This window comes from Symphalangus syndactylus, chromosome 7 (assembly GCF_028878055.3).
Source record: "Symphalangus syndactylus isolate Jambi chromosome 7, NHGRI_mSymSyn1-v2.1_pri, whole genome shotgun sequence".
Lineage (NCBI taxonomy): Eukaryota > Metazoa > Chordata > Mammalia > Primates > Hylobatidae > Symphalangus > Symphalangus syndactylus.
Window position 1 is genome coordinate 45533457 of NC_072429.2, and position 25320 is coordinate 45558776.

At 45.3% G+C, this 25320-nt stretch overlaps 1 protein-coding gene across 19 annotated transcripts in view; it reads right to left on the reverse strand.

Annotated features, from left to right (window-relative positions):
- Window positions 1-25320, reverse strand: part of LOC129486249 (protocadherin gamma-C4) — a 187994-nt gene that overhangs the window by 92730 nt on the left and 69944 nt on the right. Inside the window, exons 1-2 of one of the 19 annotated variants that reach the window (XM_055285892.2) lie at window positions 5253-9011; window positions 1713-5117 (exon numbers count right to left, since the gene is read on the reverse strand). The exons of 12 other annotated variants lie outside the window; for them this stretch is intronic. In XM_055285892.2, the coding sequence (XP_055141867.1) occupies window positions 5086-5117; window positions 5253-7692 (2472 nt within the window). In that variant the 5' untranslated portion in view covers window positions 7693-9011 and the 3' untranslated portion in view covers window positions 1713-5085. Of the gene's footprint in view, window positions 1-604; window positions 5223-5252; window positions 9012-10264; window positions 13854-15817; window positions 18879-20992; window positions 23818-25320 lie in introns of those variants that run through there. 6 more of the 19 variants (XM_063642738.1, XM_055285889.2, XM_055285876.2 and 3 more) reach the window with 6 other exon arrangements.

A 25320-nucleotide genomic window follows, 5' to 3' on the forward strand; every position in this document is an offset into this window, starting at 1 on the left:
CAATACTTATATTATGTGATGTTAAAACTTTACCAAGAACACCCACGAAAGGAGTAATTATTAAAAGGGCTTGCTTAATTTTTAAAAAGTTTTCAAAATGTTACTGGAGCTGAAAAGTTGTAGGTTATAGTTGGTGCCAATTGATTTTAACCGACTGAAAGTAACGACATTTCTGGAAGTGGAAATAATACGGTCCCGATAAAATCATCAGGTAGGATGCCTAACTATAATTCTTACAAGTGTTCCTTTATTGAGTAAATGAAGATGAAATACTTGAGAAAAATTGAGTAGCATCAGGGTTTCAATTAAAATACCATGCCGTAAAAATATACCTGTGCTTCATATTTTTAACCGAAAGGTATTTTATTTCGTAAAAATGCCACCGGAGATTACCAATGTAGTTTGCTTTAAAATGTCTTTGAATAGTAGGAAGACTGAGGCATTTAATTTAAACTTTTGTTTTAATAATGATAACCATAAATTTGACCTATATTTTGGCAACTCTGTGAAGAGGTTATCTAGAATCTTAAAATAATACCACTATATTGGAATATATTGGCATATTGTAATATAAAAAGGATTAAATACATTTTTAAATACTTACCTGTTTAAGAATCTTATCTCCTTCAATGCTGGGAGTTAAAATGCTAGCCAGTAGCATGCTGTCTTTGTTGAGGTTATCTTGTGTGGCTGGACAATGATCAACAGATGTGAAAAAATTAAATTCTGGATTCATTTGATCCCCAGGCACACAAAAATTATAGGCACAGGGCAACGTTCCCTCACTGTAGTTGGGGGAACCCACAGGTCCGGACTTGGAGCAGAGAACTGACTCAAAGCAGCCCCCTGCAGCAGGGCTGAAAGACTGTCGTAGGCGTAGAGCAATAACTAGAATCACCGCGAGGAGAAAGAGCACAGAAATCAAGGCCAAGGCCACCACCAGGTAAAACTGCATCTCAGCCTGGGAGTCAGAGGGTGTGGGATGGTCGCTGAAATCCGGCAGTACCTCTTGCAAGCTATCTGCGAACACCAGGTGCAGCGTGGCAGTGGCTGAATGGGGTGGCTGTCCTCCATCTCTTACAGCGACTAGCAGGCGCTGGCGGACCGAGTCCTTGTCACCCAAAGCACGCACCATGCGCACCTCGCCTGTTCGCAGCCCCAGGCTGAAGAGCCCGGGCTCACTGGCCTGCACCACGTGGTAGGACAGCCAGGCATTGTGCCCGGAGTCGGCGTCCACGGCCACCACCTTGGTCACCAGGTAGCCTGGCTGCGCGGCCCGCGGCACTGTGTCGAAGAGCGCGGAGCCGTCGGGACCCAGCGCAGGGTACAGCACCCGCGGTGCGTTGTCGTTACGGTCGCCCACCAACACGCGCAGGCTCACGTTGGCGCTGAGCGCGGGCGAGCCCTGGTCGCGGGCCTGCAGCGTGAGCTCGAAGGCGCGCAGCTGCTCGTGGTCGAAGGCGCGCTGCGCGAACACCACCCCGCTCTGCGCGCTCACGGACACGTAGGACGACAGCGTTCGTGACTCCAGGTCGCTGGCAATGAGAGAGTAGGAGACACGGCCGTTGGGCCCGAAGTCTGGGTCAGAGGCACTGACTTGCGCTATGGAGGCACCCGGCTGGTTGTTTTCTGGCACGTGGACCAGGTAAGCTGACTGTCCGAAAACCGGCGCGTTGTCATTGACGTCAGTAATGTGCAGGGTGATGGTTTTGCTGGAGGATAGCGGAGGCTTGCCCCTGTCGGTGGCTGCGATGGTGACGTTGTACTCTGGGGTCTGCTCCCTATCCAGGGCCTCATCTGTTACTAGCTTGTAGTAATTATTAGAAGAAGAATGAATCTTAAATGGAACACCTCTACTTAAACTACACCTGACTTCCCCATTTTCCCCTGAGTCTCGGTCCCGTGTTTTGAAGAGGGCAACAACCACTCCTGAAGGGGAATCCTCCATAATCTGATCAGAGAGTGACGTGATGATTATTTCTGGGCTGTTGTCGTTTTCGTCTAGAACTTCTATAATTACTTTACACCGTGTTGAGAGAGATCCTCGGTCTTTTGCTTCTATATTCATCGTATATCTTTCTACTTCTTCAAAATCCAAAGGCTGCTGAGTTAGAATGTTTCCTGTAGTGTAATCCAGAGAGAACACGTGCTGAGCTTTGTCAGCCACACCAAGGAAGGAATAAGTGATCTCTGAGTTGATGCCCTCGTCCTGGTCAGTGGCCTTCACTCTCAGGATGGAGGTGCCTGGAGGCACGTCTTCCCGAAGGCTGACCCTGTACACGTCCTGGCTGAACACTGGGGGGTTGTCATTGGCATCTATTACCAGGATTCTTATCTGAGCAGTACCGCTTCGGGGAGGGTCCCCACCATCTAAGGCGGTCAGTACCAAGTGGTGAGCGCTCTGCGTTTCTCGGTCCAGAGTCTTCTGCAATACTAATTCTGGATATTTGCCACCATCAGGATTGTCTTTCTCCACCAATGAGAAATACTCGTTAGGACTTAGTTGGTATTTGCTCAGCGAATTCATACTAATATCAGGATCTTCTGCAGACTCAAGAATTGTTCCCATCCCCGGGCTGACGGATTCACTGATTTCTAAGTTTATTTCATCTTTCTGGAATTGAGGGGCGTGGTCATTAACATCCTCAATCACCACAATGATAAGAAAAATATTTAAAGGATTTTCCACCACAGCTTCCAATTGCAACTCACATCTTCTTCTCTCTTTGCATATTTGCTCACGGTCTATTCGGTCCTTCACAAGTAAGTCCCCGCTCTCCGCGTCTACGCTGAAGTGCAGCTTCTCCGCGCTAACTCGCAGCTTGCGAGCCGACACATCCAGGACACTGAGCCCTAGATCCTTAGCGAGGTTCCCCACCACCGAGCCCTTGGCCAGCTCCTCCGGAATCGAGTAGCGGATCGGCTCACACAACGTGGGGTAGAACAAAGGCAGCAGCAAAGGAAATAGTACCTGCCGCGGGCCGGCCCGGCGCCTCTGCGCGCAGCTCCCTCCCATCGTTCGCTCGGGTTCTCGCTGGGTCCCCGCCTTTCCAGTTGGAGAAAGTGCACTCTACCGCGCTAAAAGAGCATTCGGCCCAGGACAGGAGTCGTCCCGGGTCTCGGAGCTGGGAATCCGGTGTGGTGAGCAAGGTCTGCGCAGCCGGGAGCCTCTGTGTGGGAGCTGGTTTTCTTCTTTCTGTTGTTGGCTGCCTAGGGCATCCCAGGCTAGAGGCTGAGGGATCCCCGGCGTCAGCGCTTGCTCTGCACTGGCCGACGGCGGCGCCCAGAGGCTCTGTGTGGGACTGCAGCTTGACTTTATCTCTTTCAAGGAATTTTTTTAACTACGAGTTGACAGCCAAAATATTTTAATCTTTTTCCTCAGTGACTCCTTTACATCAGGAAATATATTTCCACGTGGTCATAACTATCATATCTTTTTATTTACTGAATTTACATATATCTTGAATAAATGAATATTTTTTCTTCAAAATTTAAAAAGGCACAAAAGAATATGGCATGAAGGTTTATAGGTCTCCTATCCCACGGCCCATTGCTATCCACTTCCTCCATCCAGAGGCAGTCATTCTTGTTCCTTTTAAGAGTAATTATCTATGAAGCTGGAAATACTGAAGATAAGCAACAAATTTTTTGTCTTCAATTCTAGCCTATATTCACCGAGAAAGTAATAATTCCTTATTTCATACTTAAGTACTGGAATGCAACCATTGCCCTAGTCATTACCATCATCCAGGGTGTCCTGTATTGCTTTTAGATAATTATATTTAAAAATATTTTCTCACAATAGCTACAATGTCAAGAGTAGTTTTTTTAGAAAAACCTGTATTTTTCAAAATAATAGAATTATTTGAGATGAATGCACAATAATTTTGACTCTCATTACCACAAATATAAAATAATAGTTTCAATGGTTTAATAGTTAATAACTATGACCCTAAAGAGTGTGCTTTCCTTCCACAGACCTATCATTGAACAAATGTTGACTGACCTGAAAAAAGCCACGGAATTATAAGGGTCTTGAGAAACTTCGGAATGCCTTTTGACTTTATACTACCACATTTAGTAGAATGCTAGTAATAAAATTAAGAGATCTACCTAATACGTCACTATTTTCATTGAACTAAATGAACTCATCAGTACCTCCAATGATCCTTTGTTTATATAATTTCCCTTACTTCGTTGCATAGATTCTTTTCTTTTTTACAGCTGTGGTTGGTGCTTATATTCTGATCTGCAGAAATGGCATTTCTTTCTTGACTTTATTTTGCCTCTCAATTTCAGAGTTTTCAGAGTTTCAAGTGTTTGCCTCCTTATACATTAAAGAGCCACTGAAATAGCTTTGTCATATATCTCTTGCTCCTGTTCTCGGGAACATGTACAAATTTATCTGTCTTCCCAACCCATATTTACTTTCAGCCTTAGTCATTAGAAAATTTAACAAAAAAGACAAAAGCAGAATCCCAAATGTTCTTAATTTCACCCTCTATGGCCTCCTCAGGATCCCTATTGAGCAATGAAAGTTAAATTAAAATGCTATATCTTCCACATAGCAGTGTGAAATTAGAGAATTGTATGCAAAAAGGATGCTGCAGTGTTATTAGGTATAAATAAGGCTGGAAAAACCTAAGCATACATTGTTGTAAATAAATTGTTAATTCAATATTAATGAAAAACTTAGTATATTCAACTGCAACTATCACCACAAAGTATAGATTGAAAAATATATAAAATGTAGTTCGAAAAAGGCCTATTGCCCTTCTCCTTGGGAAGAACTGCATTGAGTATTCTTGGATATGAGTTGTGTTTCCAGAGGCCATTTCTTTCTGATACTTACCTATTCTTACCAGATCTGCCTTCAGAACAAGAGGGTTGCTTAAGGGGCTGGAGTTTCAATATGTGACCACCCAGGAGGAAATATAAATTGACAGGCACTTCTGTATGGAAGTCTGTCTTAAGAATTGTCAATATTGTACTCAACAACACTATAAACTACAAGGTTCTGCAAAGCTAATCATAACAAAGCCAAAGCCTTATGACATATAGGCCTTGATTGAGACTAGGTGAATTTTACCGGAAAGTCAAAAAAAAAAAAAAAAAACCTTAATAAGCATCAAATTCTATTCATCAGTGTTTTAGCATTTACACTTTCCACCATCATGCCGCAAACTTCAAAGTAAAAACCAATCTTTTTTTTTGTTTTTTAGCAAGAGAAAAAGTAAAAATAAAAATAAAACTCACTGGAACCAATGGGGTATCCTCTATAGGAAACTTCGAATCATCTAACAAAGACAAAGGATTCTTTTTCTCACAGCTCTCCTGGCTGATGAGCGTGTCCGCATAATTGGGCTGGGGGAAGATCAGGTGACTCTTTCGCGAGTCCGCGGTGAGGGAGACCTCGTGGGAATAGGTCTGCAGGAAAGCCCGCACCCCGTCCACGCCCACAAAGTGCGACGCCGGCGCTCCTGTCACGCCGCCTCCTGAAGCCTGCAGCAGGCGTGACTCGTGCCAGCGCCGCAGCCTGAGCGCCAGCAGCACAATGACGAAGGCCAGGAAGACGCAGGAGACCGCGGCCACCGCTACCACCAGGTACAGAGTGAGGTCTGAGGTTTCAGAGTTAGCTGGAGACTCGAGGCTGCCGAGGTCCGCCAGGACTTGGGGGATGCTGTCGGCCACGGCCACGGTGAGCGTGACAGTGGCGGAGAGAGGGGGCTGGCCGTGGTCCTGGACGGCCACTACGAGGCTCTGCTTGAGCGCGTCTCTGTCCAGCAGGGCCCGCGCCGTGCGCACCTCGCCTGTGTGCTCCCCCACCGCGAAGAGTCCCGGCTCGCTGGCCTTGAGCAGACGGTAGGACAGCCAGGCGTTCTGGCCCGAGTCTCTGTCCACCGCCACCACCTTGGTCACCAGGTAGCCGGGCTCTGCGGAGCGGGGCGCCAGCTCCACGCCTGTGGAACCGTCTGTGGGGAGGGCGGGGTACAGGATCTCGGGCGCATTGTCGTTCTGGTCCAGCACAAACAGGCTCAACGACACGTTGCTGCTGAGTGGAGGATCCCCGCTGTCGCTGGCTGTCACCTGCATCTGTAGCTCATGAAACTGCTCATAGTCGAAGGATCTGAGTGCATACAGGACGCCAGTGTCTGAGTTGATGGATATGTATGAGGACAGAGGTGCCCCCTGGATGGTGTCTTCAGCCAGGGAATAAATAATCCGGGCATTCTCTTTGCTGTCCGGGTCCAGCGCTGTCACTGAGAAGATGGAGGCACCCCTGGCGTTGTTCTCTGGGATATAGGTAAAGTAGGAGACTTGAGAGAAGGTAGGTGGGTTGTCATTGATATCTGCCACTTGTAGCGTAAAGTGAGCTTCTGTTGATAGAGGTGGACTTCCCCCATCTGTGGCTGTTACTGTGATATTGTAAGAGGATACCTGTTCCCTGTCCAGGGCTCTGTGTATCACCAATCTGTAATAACTATCAATGGACTTTTCTAATTTAAATGGTAGATAGGCCAAAATGGAACAGGTTACCTGTCCATTCTGCTCAGAGTCTAAATCATGCACATTTAAAAGGGCTACGACTGTTCCCAGAGGTGAATCTTCAGTCACTGGACTAAATAGAGACGTGATGGTCACCTCTGGACTGTTGTCATTTACATCTTCTACTGTAATCAACACTTTTGCAGTTGCAAGATATGCTCCTCCATCTTCTGCTTGTATTTCTATTTCATAGAAACCGGTTTCTTCATAATCTAGATTTTCTGATATTTTTATTTCTCCAGTATATTTGTTTAGTTGGAACTTCAACAATTGCGTGTCAGGTAATTTTCGGAATGAATATGTCACTTCTCCATTGGCACCTTCGTCCCTGTCGGTGGCTGTGACTGTCAGCAGCTGAGTGCCCACAGGCAAATTCTCAGGAACACTCACTCGGTATTCTGGCAAGGTGAAGACCGGCGCGTTGTCATTTGTATCGAAGACAGTCACACTGACAAGGACAGTGCCAGATCGGAGAGGGTCACCCCCGTCGGAGGCGGTGAGGATCAGGTGGTGAATGGCCTCTTCCTCGCGATCTAGGGAGTGCTCCAGTACCAGCTCCGGGTACTTGACGCCATTGGCACGGCTCTGAACTCTTAGTGAGAAGTGCTTATTGGGGCTGAGCTGATAGCTCTGCAGGGAGTTCACGCCCACATCCGGATCAATAGCTTCCGGGAGAGGAAAACGCATTCCCGTAGCGACATTTTCATTAATTTTTACGTCTAGATTTTCTGCTTGGAATTTTGGAGCATTGTCATTGATATCAGTTACTTCTATTTCTATCCCCAAAAGTTTCACCCTGTCTTCCACAAGGATATTAAAACTCACCAGGCACCGCGCGCTCTGAGCGCAGAGCTCCTCCCGGTCTATCCTGCCCGCGGTGACCAAGCTGCCGCTGCGCAGGTTCAGAGAGAAAAGCTGCGTCCTACCTCTGGAGACTATGCGGACTCCGCGCTCTGCCAGCTCCCGGGGCGCCAGCCCCAAGTCCTTGGAGATGTTGCCCACGAAAGAGCCTTTCTCTAATTCCTCAGGAATTGAGTAGGAGATCTGCCGGGCTCCAGCCTCCCATGGAATCCCGAAGAAAAGGCAGAGCAGGACCAGCCCGCTGCAATCCTTTGATTCCTTTGAGCGATTCCTTTGAGCGGCCATTGTAGTCTGGTTACAGAATTCTGCAAAGTCCTCACTGGACACGTTATGTGTTTCAACCGGTTCCTTTGTCTTTCTGTGGCTTCAAGGTGTCTCCGTAGCCTGGGCACTTTAAATTCTGGAGTGAGCTTCCCTGCAGCCCAGCAGCCGGTTTGTGGGGCTTGTGTAGTTGAAGCCCTGAGAATCCGGATTGAGCTCTGGCTGCGTTTTCTCTCCTAGCAGGTGAACAGCGGCGCTCAGAGTCCTAAGAAGTTACTGCACCCAAGTGATACATGCAATGGAAAGTAAACTCTATTCTGTTGGATTATTATATTTTACATAGATTCTTTGGTTTCTCCACTCCTATCTTTAAATAATTTACTATATGTAGGTTTCTTACGGGAGGTGTGATAAAGTGGAGTGAAAATATTGTAAATATTTCACGATAATGTTTGATTAAATATATATTTGCAACACGTTTTCCCAACAGAAATGTACATACTTTAATAAAAGGTAAGTAATACTTATTTTAGGTCATATGAGTGTCTAGGTATATTCAGAAAAGTCTTATAATTTAAAATTGTGATTTGAATAGTCCAATTTTGTTTAGTATACATTCATACAAAGATTATATTAAATAAACTCTTCATGAGATAATTCACTCTGAAGCTTTATAATTTTAACTACTTAATTCATTAAACTTATTTAGCTTAGGATTGTGTAAGAGGTTTTTAAAGTACTCTTCTAGAATAGTTTTACTGAGCCTTAATGAACCTTTTTGTGTAAAACATACTTTATCTTACAGGGATACAAGTTAAATGGACCTATTTAAATGATTAAGCAGGTAATCACAAACTAAAATGAACATATATTACAGTTGCAAATTAAACTGTTGGCATTGTAATGAGAAAAGATATATGTAGAATTTGAAGTACTAAAAGTTTCAGAAAACAAAGTTAGATGTAGTGATATAGGTTTTTAACAAGTAAGTGTTTATGTCAAATGACCTGTTTTCATCAGAGCATTAATACCAGTATAAATAATCTCTTCTCTTAGGCAGTTTGTATGAGAGGCCAAAGTCCAGTGGTTCACATATCTTCAACTGTGTGTGCCCACCAACCCAGTAGCAATTATTCCCTCAAAGGCAAAGGGTATAGAAGTTCACTTCTTTCACACAGAGAACAGGATGTTCAGAAGTGTTTATGTCACTATGCCTTCCAAGTATAGAACTCTTCAAAGATTTTATCTTTTTTCTTCAAAAGTTTTCTATCAGAGAATCAGAGACAGAGACTGAGTGCAAAGGCAATAGTATTTCATTTCATTTCTTAGAAATGTCTTTTTTTTTTTTTGAGACAGGGTCTCACTCTGTCACCCAGGCAGCTCACTGCAGCCTAGACTTCCTGGGCTCAAGCGATTCTCCCACCGCAGCCACCAGAGTAGCTGAGACCACAGGCATGTGCCACCACACCCTGCTACTTTTTAAATTTTCTGTAGCGATGGGGTCTCCCTATCTTGCCCAGGCTGGCCTCAAATTCCTGGGCTCAAGAGATTCTCCACCTCCACCTCCCAAAGTGCTGGGATTACAGCACACTTGGCCCTGCCTGCATATTTATGTATTTATTTTAGAGACACGGTCGCACTCTGTCACCCAGGCTGGAGTGCAGTGGCAAGATCAGGGCTCACTGCAACCTTGACCTCCCAGGACCAAGCAATCCACCCAGCTCAGCCTCCCAAGTAGCTGGGACCACAGGGGAATGCTACCACACTCTGCTAATGTTTTGTTTTGTTTTGTTTTGTTTTGTTTTAGTAGAGATGGGGGGGGTCTCCCTATATTGCCCAGGCTGGTCTCAATTCTTGGGCTTAAGTGATACTTTCCGCTTCAGCCTCCCAAAGTGCTGTGATTATAAGTGTGAGCTACTGGGCCTGTCTTCTGAATATTTTTAGGCTTTAAAAATATATAAATAAGATATGGTAAATTCACTAAGTCTTCGCAAATTTGAATAGATAGGTTACTTGTTTGTTTTCTTAGGTGCCAAGACCACTGCTTCTGTTCCATAGTCAGAACTTGACAAAATATGGTGGCTCACACCTGTAATCCCAGCACTTTGAGAGGCCAAGGTGGGAGGATCACAAGGACAGGAGTTTGTGACCAGCCTGGTAGACATAGTGAAACCCCATGTCTACTAAAAATACAAAAAATTTAGCCATGGTGAGGGGCACCAGTAATCCCAGCTACTTGGGAGGGTGAGGCAGGAGAATCGCTTGAACCCAGAAGGCGGAGGTTGCAGTGAGCTGAGATCATGCCACTGCACTCCAGCCCGGGCAACAGTGAGAGACTCCATCTCAAAAAAAAAAAAAAAAAAAAAAGACAAAGACAAAATATCTTCAATCTGGTGACATTCTTTTACAAAAAGATAGAGCAACTTATGAACCAAATACATAGTGAAAACTATAATTGAAAAAACATTGAGAAAAGATTGTAAAAAGCTATGCATTTTAAACATATGATTCTAGATATGAAAATAAAGTAGTATGCCTAAAATATGAGAAACTAGTAGACTATTAGATAAATCACACACAAAAAAGAGAAACTCACCGAAGTTAGAGTCTCAGGATGTGAAGTCAAATCCTCCCCATCATGAGGTGGAATTAAGGCTCCAGGAGAAACACCGCAAACCATGTCTTCATTGGAATGTATGGGCACACTACATTTTAGGAAATTAAACTCTTTTGTACCCGTATGTGCAATGCACAGATTATAAGAATAAGGCAAAGTCCCCTCACTGTAGTTGGGGGGAACTACAGGTCCAGACTTGACACAGAGACCAGGATGGAAGCAGTCCCAAGTAGTAGGGCTGAGAGAGCGTCGCAGGCGCAAGGCAATGGCCAGAATCACGGCGAGGAGGAAGAGCACTGAGATTAAGGCCAAGGCCACCACCAGGTAAAATTGCAGTTCAGCCTGGGGGTCAGAGAGTACAGGGCGGTCGCTGAGGTCCGGCAGTATCTCTTGCAAGTTGTCTGCGAAGACCAGATGCAGCGTGGCGGTGGCAGAGAGTGGCGGCTGTCCACCGTCACGCACAGCGACCAGCAGGCGCTGGCGGGCTGCGTCCCTGTCGCCTAAGGCTCGAGCCGTGCGCACTTCCCCAGTGCGCAGCCCCAGGCTGAAGAGCCCGGGCTCACTGGCCTGCAACACGTGGTAGGACAGCCAGGCGTTGTGTCCCGAGTCGGCGTCCACCGCTACCACCTTAGTCACTAGGTAGCCGGGTTCTGCAGAGCGAGGCACCATATCGAAGAACGCGGAGCCGTCAGGACCCAGAGCTGGGTACAGCACCCGCGGTGCGTTGTCATTGCGGTCTCCCACCAACACGCGCAGGCTCACGTTGGCGCTGAGCGTGGGCGAGCCGTGGTCGCGGGCCTGCAGCATGAGCTCGAAGGCGCGCAGCTGCTCGTGATCAAAGGCGCGCTGCGCGAACACCACCCCGCTCTGCGCGCTCACTGACACGTATGACGACAGCGCCAGGGGCTCTAGGTCACTCGCCACAATAGAGTAGGAGATGTGGCCATTGAGCCCCAAATCCGGGTCAGAGGCGCTCACTTGCGCAATGGAGGCTCCTGGCGGATTGTTCTCGGCCACGTGAACCACGTAGGACGTCTGGTCGAAAACTGGGGCGTTGTCGTTGATGTCAGCGACGTACAAGGTGATGCTTCTACTGGAAGAAAGGGGCGGCTTGCCCCTGTCCATGGCTACGATGGTGACATTGTATTCTGGTGTCTGCTCTCGGTCCAGGGCCCCATCTGTCACCAGTTTGTAGTAGTTATTGGAAGAAGAATAAATCTTGAATGGAATGTCTGTTTCTATATTACACCTGACTTCTCCATTTCCTCCGAAATCCAGGTCCCGTGTTTTGAAGAGGGCAACAACCATTCCTGGAGGCGAATTCTCCAAAATCTGATCAGAGAGAGAAGTGATGATTATTTCTGGGCTGTTGTCGTTTTCATCCAGGATTTCTATGATTACCTTACACTCAGTAGAGAGACCACCTCCGTCCTTCGCTTCCACTTCCATGGTGTACCTTTCTACATCTTCAAAATCAAATGACTGGTTATTCTTAATCATACCTGTTTTCTCATCCAATGTGAACATATGTTTTGTGCTCTGGGCAGTGCTTCGGAAGTAGTAGTTTATCTCGGCATTGACCCCCTCATCCTGGTCAGTGGCTGTCACTTGCAACACAGGAGACCCAGGGGGCAGATTTTCACTAAGACTAATTCTATATTCGTCTCTGCTGAAAACCGGGGGGTTATCATTGGTATCCTTGACAGAAATTTCTATATGAGCGGTGGCACTTCTTGGTGGGTCCCCTCCGTCCAAGGCAGTCAATATCAAGCTATGAGATCTCTGTTCTTCCCGGTCTAGGAGTTTCTCCAGAGATAACTCTGGGTATTTGCCACCATCGGAATTAACTCTAACCACTAATGAAAAATAAGGATTAGAGTTTATCTTATAATCTTTAATTGAGTTTATGTTTATATCAGGATCCGTGGCAGGGTCAAGGGATAGTCGTGTACCAGCAGATGCAGATTCGAAAATTTCTAAATGTATTTCCTTTTTATCAAATTGAGGGGCGTGGTCATTAACATCCTCAATCACCACAATGATATGAAAAATATTTAAAGGATTTTCCACCACAGCTTCCAATTGCAACTCACATCTTCTTCTCTCTTTGCATATTTGCTCACGGTCTATTCGGTCCTTCACAAGTAAGTCCCCGCTCTCCGCGTCTACGCTGAAGTGCAGCTTCTCCGCGCTAACTCGCAGCTTGCGAGCCGACACATCCAGGACACTGAGCCCTAGATCCTTAGCGAGGTTCCCCACCACCGAGCCCTTGGCCAGCTCCTCCAGAATCGAGTAGCGGATCGGCTCACACAACGTGGGGTAGAACAAAGGCAGCAGCAAAGGAAATAGTACCTGCCGCGGGCCGGCCCGGCGCCTCTGCGCGCAGCTCCCTCCCATCGTTCGCTCGGGTTCTCGCTGGGTCCCCGCCTTTCCAGTTGGAGAAAGTGCACTCTACCGCGCTAAAAGAGCATTCGACCCAGGACAGGAGGAATCCCAGGTCTCGGAGCTGGGAATCCGGTGTGCTGGGCAAGGTCTGCGTAGCCGGGAGCCTCTGTGTGGGAGCTGGTTTTCTTCTTTCTGTTGTTGGCTGCCTAGGGCATCCCAGGCTAGAGGCTGAGGGATCCCCGGCGTCAGCGCTTTCTCTGCACTGGCCGACAGCGGCGCCCAGAGGCTCCGTGCGGGGCAGCAGCCCAGTTTTTCATTTTGAATTCGGTCTCCAAAATGTATATATTCTTCGAAAATGCAGGTGTACATTCCCCTCAAATTTTGCTCTCACCATAATATTATAGTAGATATTTCTATGCTTTGTGTTTTAAATAAATTTATTATGCACAATTTCAAACTTATACAACAGTGGGGAGTATATATAGTGAATCTTCACATAGCCATCACCCCACCTTCAACAATGATCACCACAAAGCCAATCTTTGTTTAATATATACTGCGCTCCCTCATTATTTTTAAGTAATACAAGATATAGAATGTCAATCAATGCTTCTTTTTAAGATGAGACATTAAGTTCAAGAATTTTATCTTTCAGCTTATGTTCTACAATCTGTTACCAATGCACAATAAGTTAAGTCCTACATAGCTTAAGAAAAACAGAAATAAATATTTTCCATACTCCGCTCAGTCATCTGTCTGGTAAACCTCCTGTTCTGGTTTTAAGGGCAAGAGACATTTTTGTGGTATCGAATAGTAACTACCTACCATGACATACAAGCCTTCATGGATATCTGTTATGTTTTCCCCAAATTAACACACATTTCAATATTTATGAATACTAAATATGAAGGCCACTCCTCAGAGTAGAAATTGTAACAATTTTCTTGTTGCATGGTTAAAAATATGAGCCTGAAGGATGCTTTATTTTTTTGTTACCCGCTTAAGGGGGAAAACGTGTTTGAAATAATTAAAATGTCTGTATGTCATAAAGGATTTCCAGATAGTTTAGCTTTCTTTTCTTAAAAATAAAGCAACTGAAACCCAAGTAATTACAAACAAATAAAACAATTCTTCATTTCCACAGAAATGCCAGCAGTCGTCAATGTATCTATGGATCACATGTCTAGCATAGAATTTTGAGTCAACTTCAAAGCTTATTTTTCAAATGTCTTGTGAAATGTTATTTACTACTTGAAACGACATTATGTTTAAAATAACATTAAATAATACATTATTCTCTTCCTTATAGCTAAAAACAGTAAAATAGTTTTAGAATCTTCCAGCAGTTCCTGAGAATATTTTCTTAAATTATATCTGATATGCAAGTTCATTTCTAGCCTCAAAAGCTGGAGAATTGAGCCAGAAATAATATATAAGTGAAAGAAATATTGGCCGGGCGCGGTGGCTCACGCTGGTAATCCCAGCACTTTGGGAGGCCGAGGCAGGCGGATCACGAGGTCAGGAGATCAAGACCATCCTGGCTAACATGGTGAAACCCCGTCTCCACTAAAAATACAAAAAATTAGCTGGGCGCGGTGGCAGGCGCCTGTAGTCCCAGCTGCTCGGGAGGCTGAGGCAGGAGAATGGCGTGAACCCAGGAGGCAGAGCTTGCAGTGAGCCGAGATAGTGCCACTGCAGTCTGGCTTGGCCGAAAGAGCGAGACTCCGTCTCAAAAAAAAAAAAAAAAAAAAAAGAAATATTTTTAATTCCTTGTTTTGTCATTTCACAGTGTCCAGTCTTAGAAACTTTTCTTGAGCAAGCATATACTATAGAAAAGAAGAATGTCCTACTATTCTCCATAATTTAACATTAAAGCGTTAGGAAATTAAGACCTTTGAAAATATGAGAATAAAAGACGTTACAACTTTCACCATTAAAGGGAAAAAATTGGTTTACTAGGGTTTGGAAGTGGATAACTGAAGTTTGAATCTTCATCAGAAAATATCTATAAACACAAACATACTTTACACACTTGTGATCTGAAAAATATAACCGCAAAGGGGTGTTTTCCTATCATAGAAATGGAAGAATAGAATCAACAAATCTGGGCTTTCAGCTGTTTCTCTAAGAAGAATACATTTACCTTTTTATCAGTTTACCCTTACAAACATAGTATGACCTGAATAAATGATCTTAGGAGTAAGAATTTGCTGGGTGAGGTGGTTCACACCTCACCCAGTGCTTTGGGAAACTGAAGCAGGAAGATTGTTTGAGACCAGCCTGGGCAACATAGCTTGCTAGTCCTCCCACCTCAGTCCTAGCTACTGTGAAGGCTGAGGCTGGAGGATCGCATAAGCCCAGGAGGTTAAGACTGCAGTGAGCTTTACTCACACCACTGCATTCCACCCTGGACAACAGAATGACACCTCCATCTCTTAAAAAAAAAAAAAAGGAATAAGAATTTTATGATATGAGTCCACTGCAACCAATCAAGCAACCCTACCCAAAAAGCCCACATCAATGCAGGCTGAGAGCTACCCCATGAAGAATGGTTTACATTGACAGCAGGTTAATGATTATGAGAACACGAAAGTTATATCAGCAAACATAACCAACAAATGCCTCATTTCGGTGTTGGAGCAACAATTAGGCCCAGTGAAAAGTGATGAGAAACACACTGATATCAACTTATACTACCTTAAGTACAAACAGTTAAAGAGAAAGCTAACTATATCAGAAAGTAAAGGGCCAGGTGCAGTAGCTCACGCCTATAATCCCAGCACTTTGGGAGGCTGAGGTGGGTGGATCACTTGAGGTTAGGAATTCAAGACCAGCCTGGCCAACATGGTGACACCCCGTCTCTACTAAAAACACACAAAAAATTAGCCGGGCCTGGTGGCGTGTGCCTGTAGTCCCAGTTATTCTACTTGGGAGGCCTGTAGTCCCAGCTACTCTACTCTAGTCCCAGCTACTCTACTTGGGAGGCTGAGGCAGGAGAATCACTTGAACTTGGGAGGCAGAGGTTGCAGTGATCCGAGATCACACCACTGCATTCCAGCCTGGGTAACAGAGTAAGACTCTGTCTCAAAAACAAAACAAAACAAAAAACAAAAAAAGAAAAGAAAGAAAGAAAAAAAATGAACTCACCGGAACCAAAGGAGCGTCTTCTATAGGAAACTTGGAATCAACGGAGACGCACAAAGGCTCATTTTTCTCACAGCTCTGCTGGCTGATGAGTGTGTCTGCATAGTTGGGCTGGGGGAAGATCAGGTGACTCTTCCTTGAGTCAGCAGTGAGGGAGAACTCCTGAGAATAGGTCTGTAGGAAAGCTCGAACCCCATCTACACCCACAAAGTGTGAGGTGGGCACACCAGCCAACCCATCACTTGTAGCCCGCAGCAGACGCGAGGAGTGCCAGTGCCTCAGCCTGAGGGCCAGCAGTGTGATAACAAAGGTGAGGAAGACACAGGAGACGACTGCCACAGCCACAACGAGGTAGAGGGTAAGGTCTGAGGCCTCCAGGTCTGCAGGGATCTGAAGACTGCCCAGGTCAGCCAGGATGTCTGGGATGCTGTCAGCTATGGCTACCGTGAGCGTGACAGTGGCCGAGAGAGGGGGCTGGCCATGGTCCTGTACAGCCACCACAAGGCTCTGTTTGAGCGTATCTCTATCTAGCAGGGCCCGAGCTGTGCGCACCTCACCTGTGTGCAGCCCCACCAAGAAAAGCCCTGGCTCACTGGCCTTGAATAGGTGGTAGGAGAGCCAAGCATTCTGGCCTGCATCTCTGTCCACTGCCACCACCTTGGTCACCAGGTAGCCGGGCTCTGCAGAGCGTGGTGCCAGCTCCACACCAGTAGAACCATCAGTGGGGAGGGCAGGGTACAGGATTTCCGGGGCATTGTCATTCTGGTCCAAAACAAACAGTCTTAATGACACATTGCTGCTAAGTGGTGGGCTTCCACTGTCGCTTGCCCTCACCTGCATTTGCAAATCTCTAAACTGCTCATAGTCAAAGGAGCACAGAGCATACAGCATGCCAGTGTCCGAGTTAATAGAGACATAGGTGGAGAGAGGAGACCCTTGGATGGTATCCTCTGCCAAGGAGTAAATAACTCTAGAATTCTCATTGCTATCAGGGTCATAGGCAATCACCGAGAAGATGGAAGTACCTCTGGCATTGTTTTCGGGGAGGTAGACTGAGTAGGAGGCTTGAGAGAAAGCAGGTGGATTATCATTGATGTCAGTCACTTGCAGGGTGATGTGAATTTCTGTGGACAGGGGCGGAGTTCCTCTGTCTGTTGCAGTCACCGTGATATTATACTCTGAGGCTTTTTCTCGGTCAAGAATTTGGGCCGTCAACAATCTGTAATAATCTTCTTCTGAATTTTCTAATTTAAAAGATAGATTCTCCTGGATAGAACAGACAACTTGACCATTCTTCCCGGAGTCTCGGTCATGAGCATTGAAAAGAAGAATTACTGTTCCCTGAGGTGCATCTTCTCTCACTGGGCTAAACAGAGATGTAATGGTCACTTCAGGTCTATTGTCATTTACATCTTCTACTGAAATGAGCACTTTTGTCCACCCTTTCAATCCCCCACCATCTTCAGCTTGTATTTCCATTTCATAAAATGAACATTCTTCATAATCTAGACTTTTTGCTATTGATATTTCCCCAGTATTTTCGTTAAGCTGGAACAGCAGAGATTGTTTTTCATTAATTTTCCAGAATTTGTATGCCACTTTTCCGTTGGTTCCCTCATCCAGGTCGCTGGCTGTTACAGTAAGCAGCCAGGTGCCTGGGGGCACGTTCTCAAGGACTTTAACTCGGTAAATTGGTTGAGCAAAAACCGGGGCATTATCATTTGTATCCAGGACTGTCACATGGATGCGCACTGTGCTGGAGCGACGCGGCTCGCCGCCATCCGAGGCCGTGAGGACCAGGTGGTGAGCAGCCTCTTCCTCCCTGTCCAGGGCGCGCTCCAGCACCAGCTCTGGGTTTATGGCTCCATTGTCTCCAGTCTGCACGTCCAGGGAGAAGTGGTGATTGGGGCTGAGCTGGTAGCTGTGGAGGGAGTTCACGCCAACATCCGGATCAATAGCTTCTGGGAGTGGATACCGTGCTCCAGGAACCGCGATTTCGTTAATCTTTACTTCCAGACTTTCGGCCTGGAATTTTGGGGCACTGTCGTTAATATCAGTTACTTCTATTTCTATTCCGTACAGTTTCACTCTGTCTTCAACCAGGACTTTAAAGTTCACCAGACACCGCGGGCTCTGAGCACAGAGCTCCTCCCTGTCTATCCTACCCGCGGTGACCAAAGTGCCGCTGCGCGAGTTCAGAGAGAAAAGCTGCGTCCTACCTCTGGAGACGATACGGACTCCGCGCTCCGCCAGCTCCCGGGGCTCCAGAGCCAGGTCCTTGGAGATGTTGCCCACAATATAGCCCTTTTCTGTCTCTTCAGGCACTGAGTAGCGAATCTGACTGGCCCTGGCCTCCCATAGCATCCCCAGGAGCGAGCATAGCAGGACTAATCTTTCGCGGAGCTGGCATTTGGTTGGAGCTGCCATTGCTGCCTCGCTTTGGAATTTTCTCAAAATGCTCTCTGTGCGCGCTGCTTCATCAGGTTCTTTCTTCCATCCTGCAAAGTATGGTGATCCTTTTCCTTAGAAGAAAGCCAGAGTGCCCTAAGTTAAGAGGCTGAGCTTTGCTGCAGCCTGGGAGCAGGTTTGTGGTATCTGCTGGGTTTTGTGTAGTCGCAGAACTGGAAATCCGGATGGAGTCCTGATTTTTGCTTAGAGTTGATCAACAGCGGCGCTCAGAGTCCTAAGCCGTTACTACACCCACTGATGTGTAACATTCAGATGGCTGATAAAGGAAACACTACTCTCTTCTAATTATGATTTTAGATTTCTCCAATTGTTTCTTGCATTTGTATTTCAAAAGCAATCTATTTTTTAGATATCTGAGTTGTAAATAAAGTGGAATAAAATTTCTGTAAGTGTATTATTAAATCACAAACCATCGCTTAATTAATTTGCTTATTCTTGGTAGAATTTTGCACTCTATTTCTAGATATGTAAATTATTATAATTTCCTTTTTATGATGCTTCAATTTTTTCTGTATATCTTAACAATTTTCTGAAGTAATTTTTAGGTGCAACCTTGTTTGGAAGTACATTCATTTTTAATTTTTATACCTATATTATATATTTGTAAATGTAAAATATATAATTGTATTGAATACACATATAAGGATAGATTATCCACTTTGAAATTATTTTCTGGGGTTAATTTATTTTGATGGTAAAATTCCTGGAAAAACGTTTCTTTTAAATTTTTGTATTATAAAAGTAATGTTAATTCAGCAATAGTTACAGATGTTCTCACCTAATATTGCTAAATATTAACAGGATTAAAGTTGGAAATTTTTACATTTTTGTGATTGCTTAAACGTTTCTGCTATTTCAAAAAATGCTTAGTGTTTTTGATGTGAATATGTAATGCATGCACACACTGTGTTTCTTTTTTTTTTTTGAGACGGAGTCTCGCTCTCTCACCCAGGCTGGAGTGCAGTGGCGCAATCTCGGCTCGCTGCAAGCTCCGCCTCCCGGGTTCACACCATTCTCCTGCCTCAGCCTCTCCGAGTAGCTGGGACAACAGGCGCCCGCCACCATGCCCGGCTAATTTTTTTGTACTTTTAATAGAGACGGGGTTTCACCGTGGTCTCGATCTCCTGACCTCGTGATCCACCCGCCTCAGCCTCCCAAAGTGCTGGGATTACAAGCGTGAGCCACTGCGCCCGGCCCACAGACTGTGTTTCAATGATTCAAATGTATATACACTGAAAAGCAAGTTTCTATTTTAATCCTTCATCAATAAATTATACAATTTTAAAGTGGTCTTAAACATTATTCTAAGGGTCACTTAAACTTATATAATAATTTGGAGAAAAAGAACACAAAATATACAACAAAGAAAACTACTGAAAGGTTAAAAGTAAGTGGTATTATAAGAAATCTCAGCACTTTGTAAGGAACCCATTTACGGAATCACATACTAAGGGAAACCAAGCAAAAGACTTATACCATGTAATGGGAGCTCTGTATGTACACAAGACTAGTAGTTTTTTTCTTAAAAATGGAATAATTCTGTATTCACCTTCTGTCCTACAAGGATGTTAAGAAAACATCCAGTCATTTATATTTAGAGCTCCAAACGATAAGACAAATCTGGTGTCTTTTTCCCCCTCTTCAAGAATATATGTCAGGATTCCGAGCAAGAGAAATTCAGGCAATAGCATTTCCTTTGCTTGTAAGTTTCTTCTGGCAATTATATAGAGGTAGAGAAGGATTTTGCATCCAAGAAAACCTGGATAAATTTAGAAAATGATTTGGATGATTTGGACCTTCTAAGTTCAGTGAATCAGTCTCTCTGTTTCTCTCTCATACACATAACATATAGTATTTTTCTTCTTCTTCTTTTTTTTTCTTTTTTTTTTTTTTTGAGATGGAGTTTTGCTCTTTTTGCCCAGGCTGGAATGCAATGGAGTGATCTCAGCTCACTACAACCTCCACCTCCCGGGTTCAAGCAATTCTCCTGCCTTAGCCTCCCGAGTAGCTGGGATTACAGGCGCCCACCACCACACCCAGATGAATTTTGTATTTTTAGTAGAGACAGGGTTTCACCATGTTGTCCAGGCTGGTCTTGAACTCCTGACTGTGTGATCCAACCGCTTCGGCCTCCCAACGTGCTGGGATTACAGGCATGAGCCACTGCACCCGGCCAACATATAGTATTTTTAATAAAATTTTAGGAGATTCAAAAAATCATAAATCCATTAGGTAGGAATAAGAAAGTATATATGAGGAACATGAGAAAGAGATGGAAACTACCAGTGAAATCAGTGAAGAAAGACACCTACTAGCAGTTTCTTTGCTTTAAAAGATGAATTAAATGATTACATACATTAAATTTAATGTTTAGCTACATATAATAAAATATAAACATATTAAAGAATGAGAACGAATGGGTAAATTTCATTAGCTTTGAGAAAGAGGACAAAAAACCGCACCAAATGTTTTTGCTAGCTAGGAAGCTAAGAGCAAACTCCCACTATTTTGTAAATCTATAAGGCTACTCCTTTTATGCTACATAACAACTCACAATTTACTGCTCCTCTTAAAGAATGGTAGGCTAGCTTTCTGAGCAGCTATAACTTCCCTAAGACAACTCATTAGACCTGAAAATGTACGGTAGTTTCATGTAAATACAGAAAATTGGGTGGGTAATGAAAAAGAATAGACATAAACGAAACTCACCAATTCAGGATGAGAAGTCGACTCACTGGAATTACAAAGTGGAAATAAGGCTCCAGATGAATCACCACAAAGTATGTCTTGTCCTGAACTCAATTGCTCACTACATTTTAGGAAATTAAACTCCGTCTTTCCTGTATGTGCAACACATAGGTTGTAGGAATAAGGCAAAGTCCCCTCACTGTAGTTGGGGGGGACCACAGGTCCAGACTTGACACAGAGACCAGGTTGGAAGCAGCTCCAGGCGGCGGGGCTGGAGGAGCTTCGCAGGCGCAAGGCAATGGCCAGAATCACGGCCAGGAAGAAGAGCACTGAGATCAAGGCCAAGGACACCACCAGGTAAAACTGCAGCTCAGCCTGGGGGTCAGAGGGTACAGGGCGGTCAGTGATATCCGGCAGCACCTCCTGCAAGCTGTCAGCAAAGACCAATTGCAGCGTGGCTGTGGCAGAGAGTGGCGGCTGTCCACCATCACGCACAGCGACCAGCAGGCGCTGGCGGGCCGCGTCCCTGTCGCCCAAGGCACGCGCTGTGCGCACCTCTCCCGTGCGCAGCCCCAGGCTGAAGAGCCCGGGCTCGCTAGCCTGCAGCACGTGGTAGGACAGCCAGGCGTTGTGTCCTGAGTCTGCGTCCACCGCCACCACCTTGGTCACCAGGTAGCCGGGCTCTGCAGCGCGCGGCACCATATCGAAGAGCGCAGAGCTGTCGGGACTCAGCGCGGGGTACAGCACCCGCGGTGCGTTGTCGTTTCGGTCGCCCACCAACACGCGCAGGCTCACGTTTGCGCTGAGCGCAGGCGAGCCCTGGTCGCGGGCCTGCAGTGTGAGTTCGAAGGTGCGCAGCTGCTCGTAGTCAAAGGCGCGCTGCGCGAACACCACCCCACTTTGCGGGCTCACAGACACGTAAGAGGCCAGTGCCAGAGGCTCTAGGTCGCTGGCCATGATGGAGTAGGAGACTTGGCCGTTCAACCCCAAGTCCGGGTCCGAGGCGCAGACTTGCGCGATGGAGGCCCCGGGAGGGTTGTTTTCGGGTACACTGACTAAGTAGGACGCCTGGTGGAAAACCGGAGCGTTATCGTTGACGTCGCTGATATGTAGGATGACGCTTATGCTGGAGGAGAGGGGCGGCTTGCCCCTGTCTGTGGCTATGATGGTGACATTGTACTCCGGGGCCTGCTCTCGGTCTAGGGTTCCATCTGTTACCAACTTGTACGAATTTTTGGATGAAGAGATAATCGTAAAAGGGATTTCGCCTTGTAACTGACAATTAACCTCCCCATTTTCCCCAGAATCTTGGTCATGTATTTTGATCAAAGCAATTAGTGTTCCAGGCACCGCGTTTTCCAGAATCATTTCAAGTAGAGAATGGAATGTAACTTCTGGGCTATTGTCATTTTCATCTTGAATATTAATTTCAACTGTACATTGTGCAACCAGTCCACCACCATCCCTCCCTTCTACTACCATTGAATATTCCTTGGTTTCTTCAAAATCCAGTTTCTTTTGAGTGGTAATTTCCCCGCTCTTTGAATTCAGACCGAAGATTTGCCCGGTTCTGTGGAAGGAATAAGTAATTTCTGAGTTGATGCCCTCGTCTTGGTCGGTGGCTGACACTTGCAGCACAGTGGTGCCTAGTGGCACGTTTTCCCGAAGGCTGACTCTGTACACATCCCTGTTGAATACCGGGGGATTATCATTGGCGTCAGTTACCTGGATCCGGAGCTCAGTGGTGCCGCTTAGGGGTGGATCTCCACCGTCCAAGGCAGTCAGGACTAAACGATGGTAACTCTGTTGTTCCCGGTCTAAAGTTTTCTCCAGTGCCAGTTCCGGGTATTTACTACTATCTTGTTTCTCCTTAACTATTAATGAGAAACTTGGGTTAAGAGAGAGTTTATACTTCTGTAGAGAGTTTAAGCCAATATCTGCATCTTCTGCTACTTCCAATATAAATCGTGTGCCAGGCTGTGCAGACTCACTTATTTGCAGCTCAAAGGAATTTTGCGTGAATTTTGGCGTGTGGTCATTAATGTCCTCGATCTCCACACTCACGTGATAAAAGTTCAGTGGATTTTCAGCAACAGCCTCAAATTCCAGAGCACAAGCTGGCTTCTTCCCGCATATCTCCTCCCTGTCTAACCTGCTGCTCACAAGCAGCTCCCCGGTCTCTGCGCTCACGGTGAAGTAAGGCTTCTCCGAACTGACGCGCAGTTTTCGAGTCGGTAACTCCTGGACGCTGAACCCCAGGTCCGTGGCGAGGTTCCCCACTACGGAGCCCTTGGGCATTTCCTCGGGAATCCTGTAGCGGATCTGCTCGCAGAGCGCCGGGCAGAACAAAGGCAGCAGGAAGAGAAAGAGCACTGGCAGCCTCTCAGCCCGGCCCAGCTCCCCGGCGCCGCTCCCCATCCCTCTTGCTCTCCTCAGCTTGCTCACCAGCCTGGAGACGCCGGGTTACAAATAACCTCTGTATTGCAGATTTTTGGATCTCCGAACGGACTTTAGTTCCAATTCCAGTTTAGGAAAAGATTCTTCTTTTTCTGAGGAGGAGGCGGTGTAAAGGCTGGCGCTGGGGAGTCTGAGGAGGGCTGCCCTGGAAAGCGCGCTGCGGCTGCGCGAGGAGAGCTGGAGCTCCAAGCTCTCCACTTTGGCCAACAGCGGCGCCCAGAGTCAGCACTAGGAAACTACAGCCTCTGTTGCTTCAGTTTAACCAGCGCAGTAATTGTATTGTGTGTCTAATTTAATAAGCCAAATTTTTACGTTCATTTAGTTAATAACAAATTATAACACCCTCTTTAAGGTATCTTTCTCTGTTTTCCAAATTGTTAGAAATATCACGTTGGGTTTTCATACAAACCTCCATACATTTGTCCATTCTTTCACCATTCTGCAAACATACCTTGAACTCTTAGCTAGAACTAAGTACTGCCCTTGTCACTGGCAATATAATAATTAACATGATACAGTTCTTGCTCTCAGAGGCTTAATACTATACTGATTACAAAAATTCATTTTTTATTAGCTATGGTATGTGTAAACAATTTTATCATTCTTCTGTTCATTTCTATGATTTCCAACTCCCCAATATTTCTACTGTTTTATATTACACATATTAGGGAAATCTATACTATTTAAAACTATTTTGTAAAGTTTTGGCAATTTTATACCAATCCCCAAACATCTCCTCTTCCTGACAATATTAACATTCTTTATAAAAATAATTTTTCTTTACTCTTCTACTTCAGAAAATATTCATTCAAGTATACTGCCCATATAGTGTAGCCAAGAAATGATATACCCTACGTTGCTCTTCTTCATATCTCAAAATACTTGTCTTATGTCATATCTTTTACAGTACATAAATTCATTCTTAAGAGTTATTGGGGACATGCTTATGTATTCTGCAATACAAGGTACAAAGGGATATTCTAGTGGATTGCATTATTATCCTATCTATGTACCATCACTGTAGTGAAGAAATGACTTTGGAACTGGATAAATGAAGCTCATAAGTTTATTTACAAAAATTTGCAGACATTGGTCAACCTTCTTTAGTCCATTTGTCAGATTAATAAAAACAACTAGCCAACATTTTTAGGGAGAGTAAGGATTTTCTTTCCTACCAGGGCAACTTTCATCCCAGTTTTTAAAATTGCAAAGTGCCAATAATATGTTGTCCTCTCAAATGTGCATCCAAATGGTACACAAACTATGAAGTTAACTCCCACTCCACTGAATATACACCATACAGTAGAACATTACACAATCCTTAGGAAATGTCCTTTTCATTAATAACAAATATTTATTGGGTCATCTACTTCTACCTTACAACAATCAATTCAGGGATTAGCTTTATTCAAATGCTACAAGAAGGTATGCAGGAATACAGTAACGGATAGCCTATACCAAGTTTTTACTATTAATATTAGTTTTTTTTTTTTTTTTTGAGACAGAGTCTCGTCCTGTTGCCCAGGGTGGAGTGCAGTGACAGGATCGCGGCTCACTGTAACCTCTGCCTCCAGGTTCAAGCGATTCTTCTGCCTCAGTCTCCCGAGTAGCTGGGACCACAGGCGTGTGCCACCATGCCCGGCTAATTTTTGTAGTTTTTAGTAGAGATGGGGTTTCACCATGTTTGCCAGGCTGATCTTGAACTCCTGACCTCAGGTGATCCACCCACTTCAGCCTCCCAAAGTGCTGGGATTACAGGTGTGAGCCACCGCGCCTGGCCTAATATTAGTTTTTTTAGAGACAGGGTCTAGTTCTGTCATCTAGGCTGGAGTGCAGTGGCATGATCACAGCTCACTGCAGTTTCAAACCCCAGGGCTCAAGCAGTCCTCCTG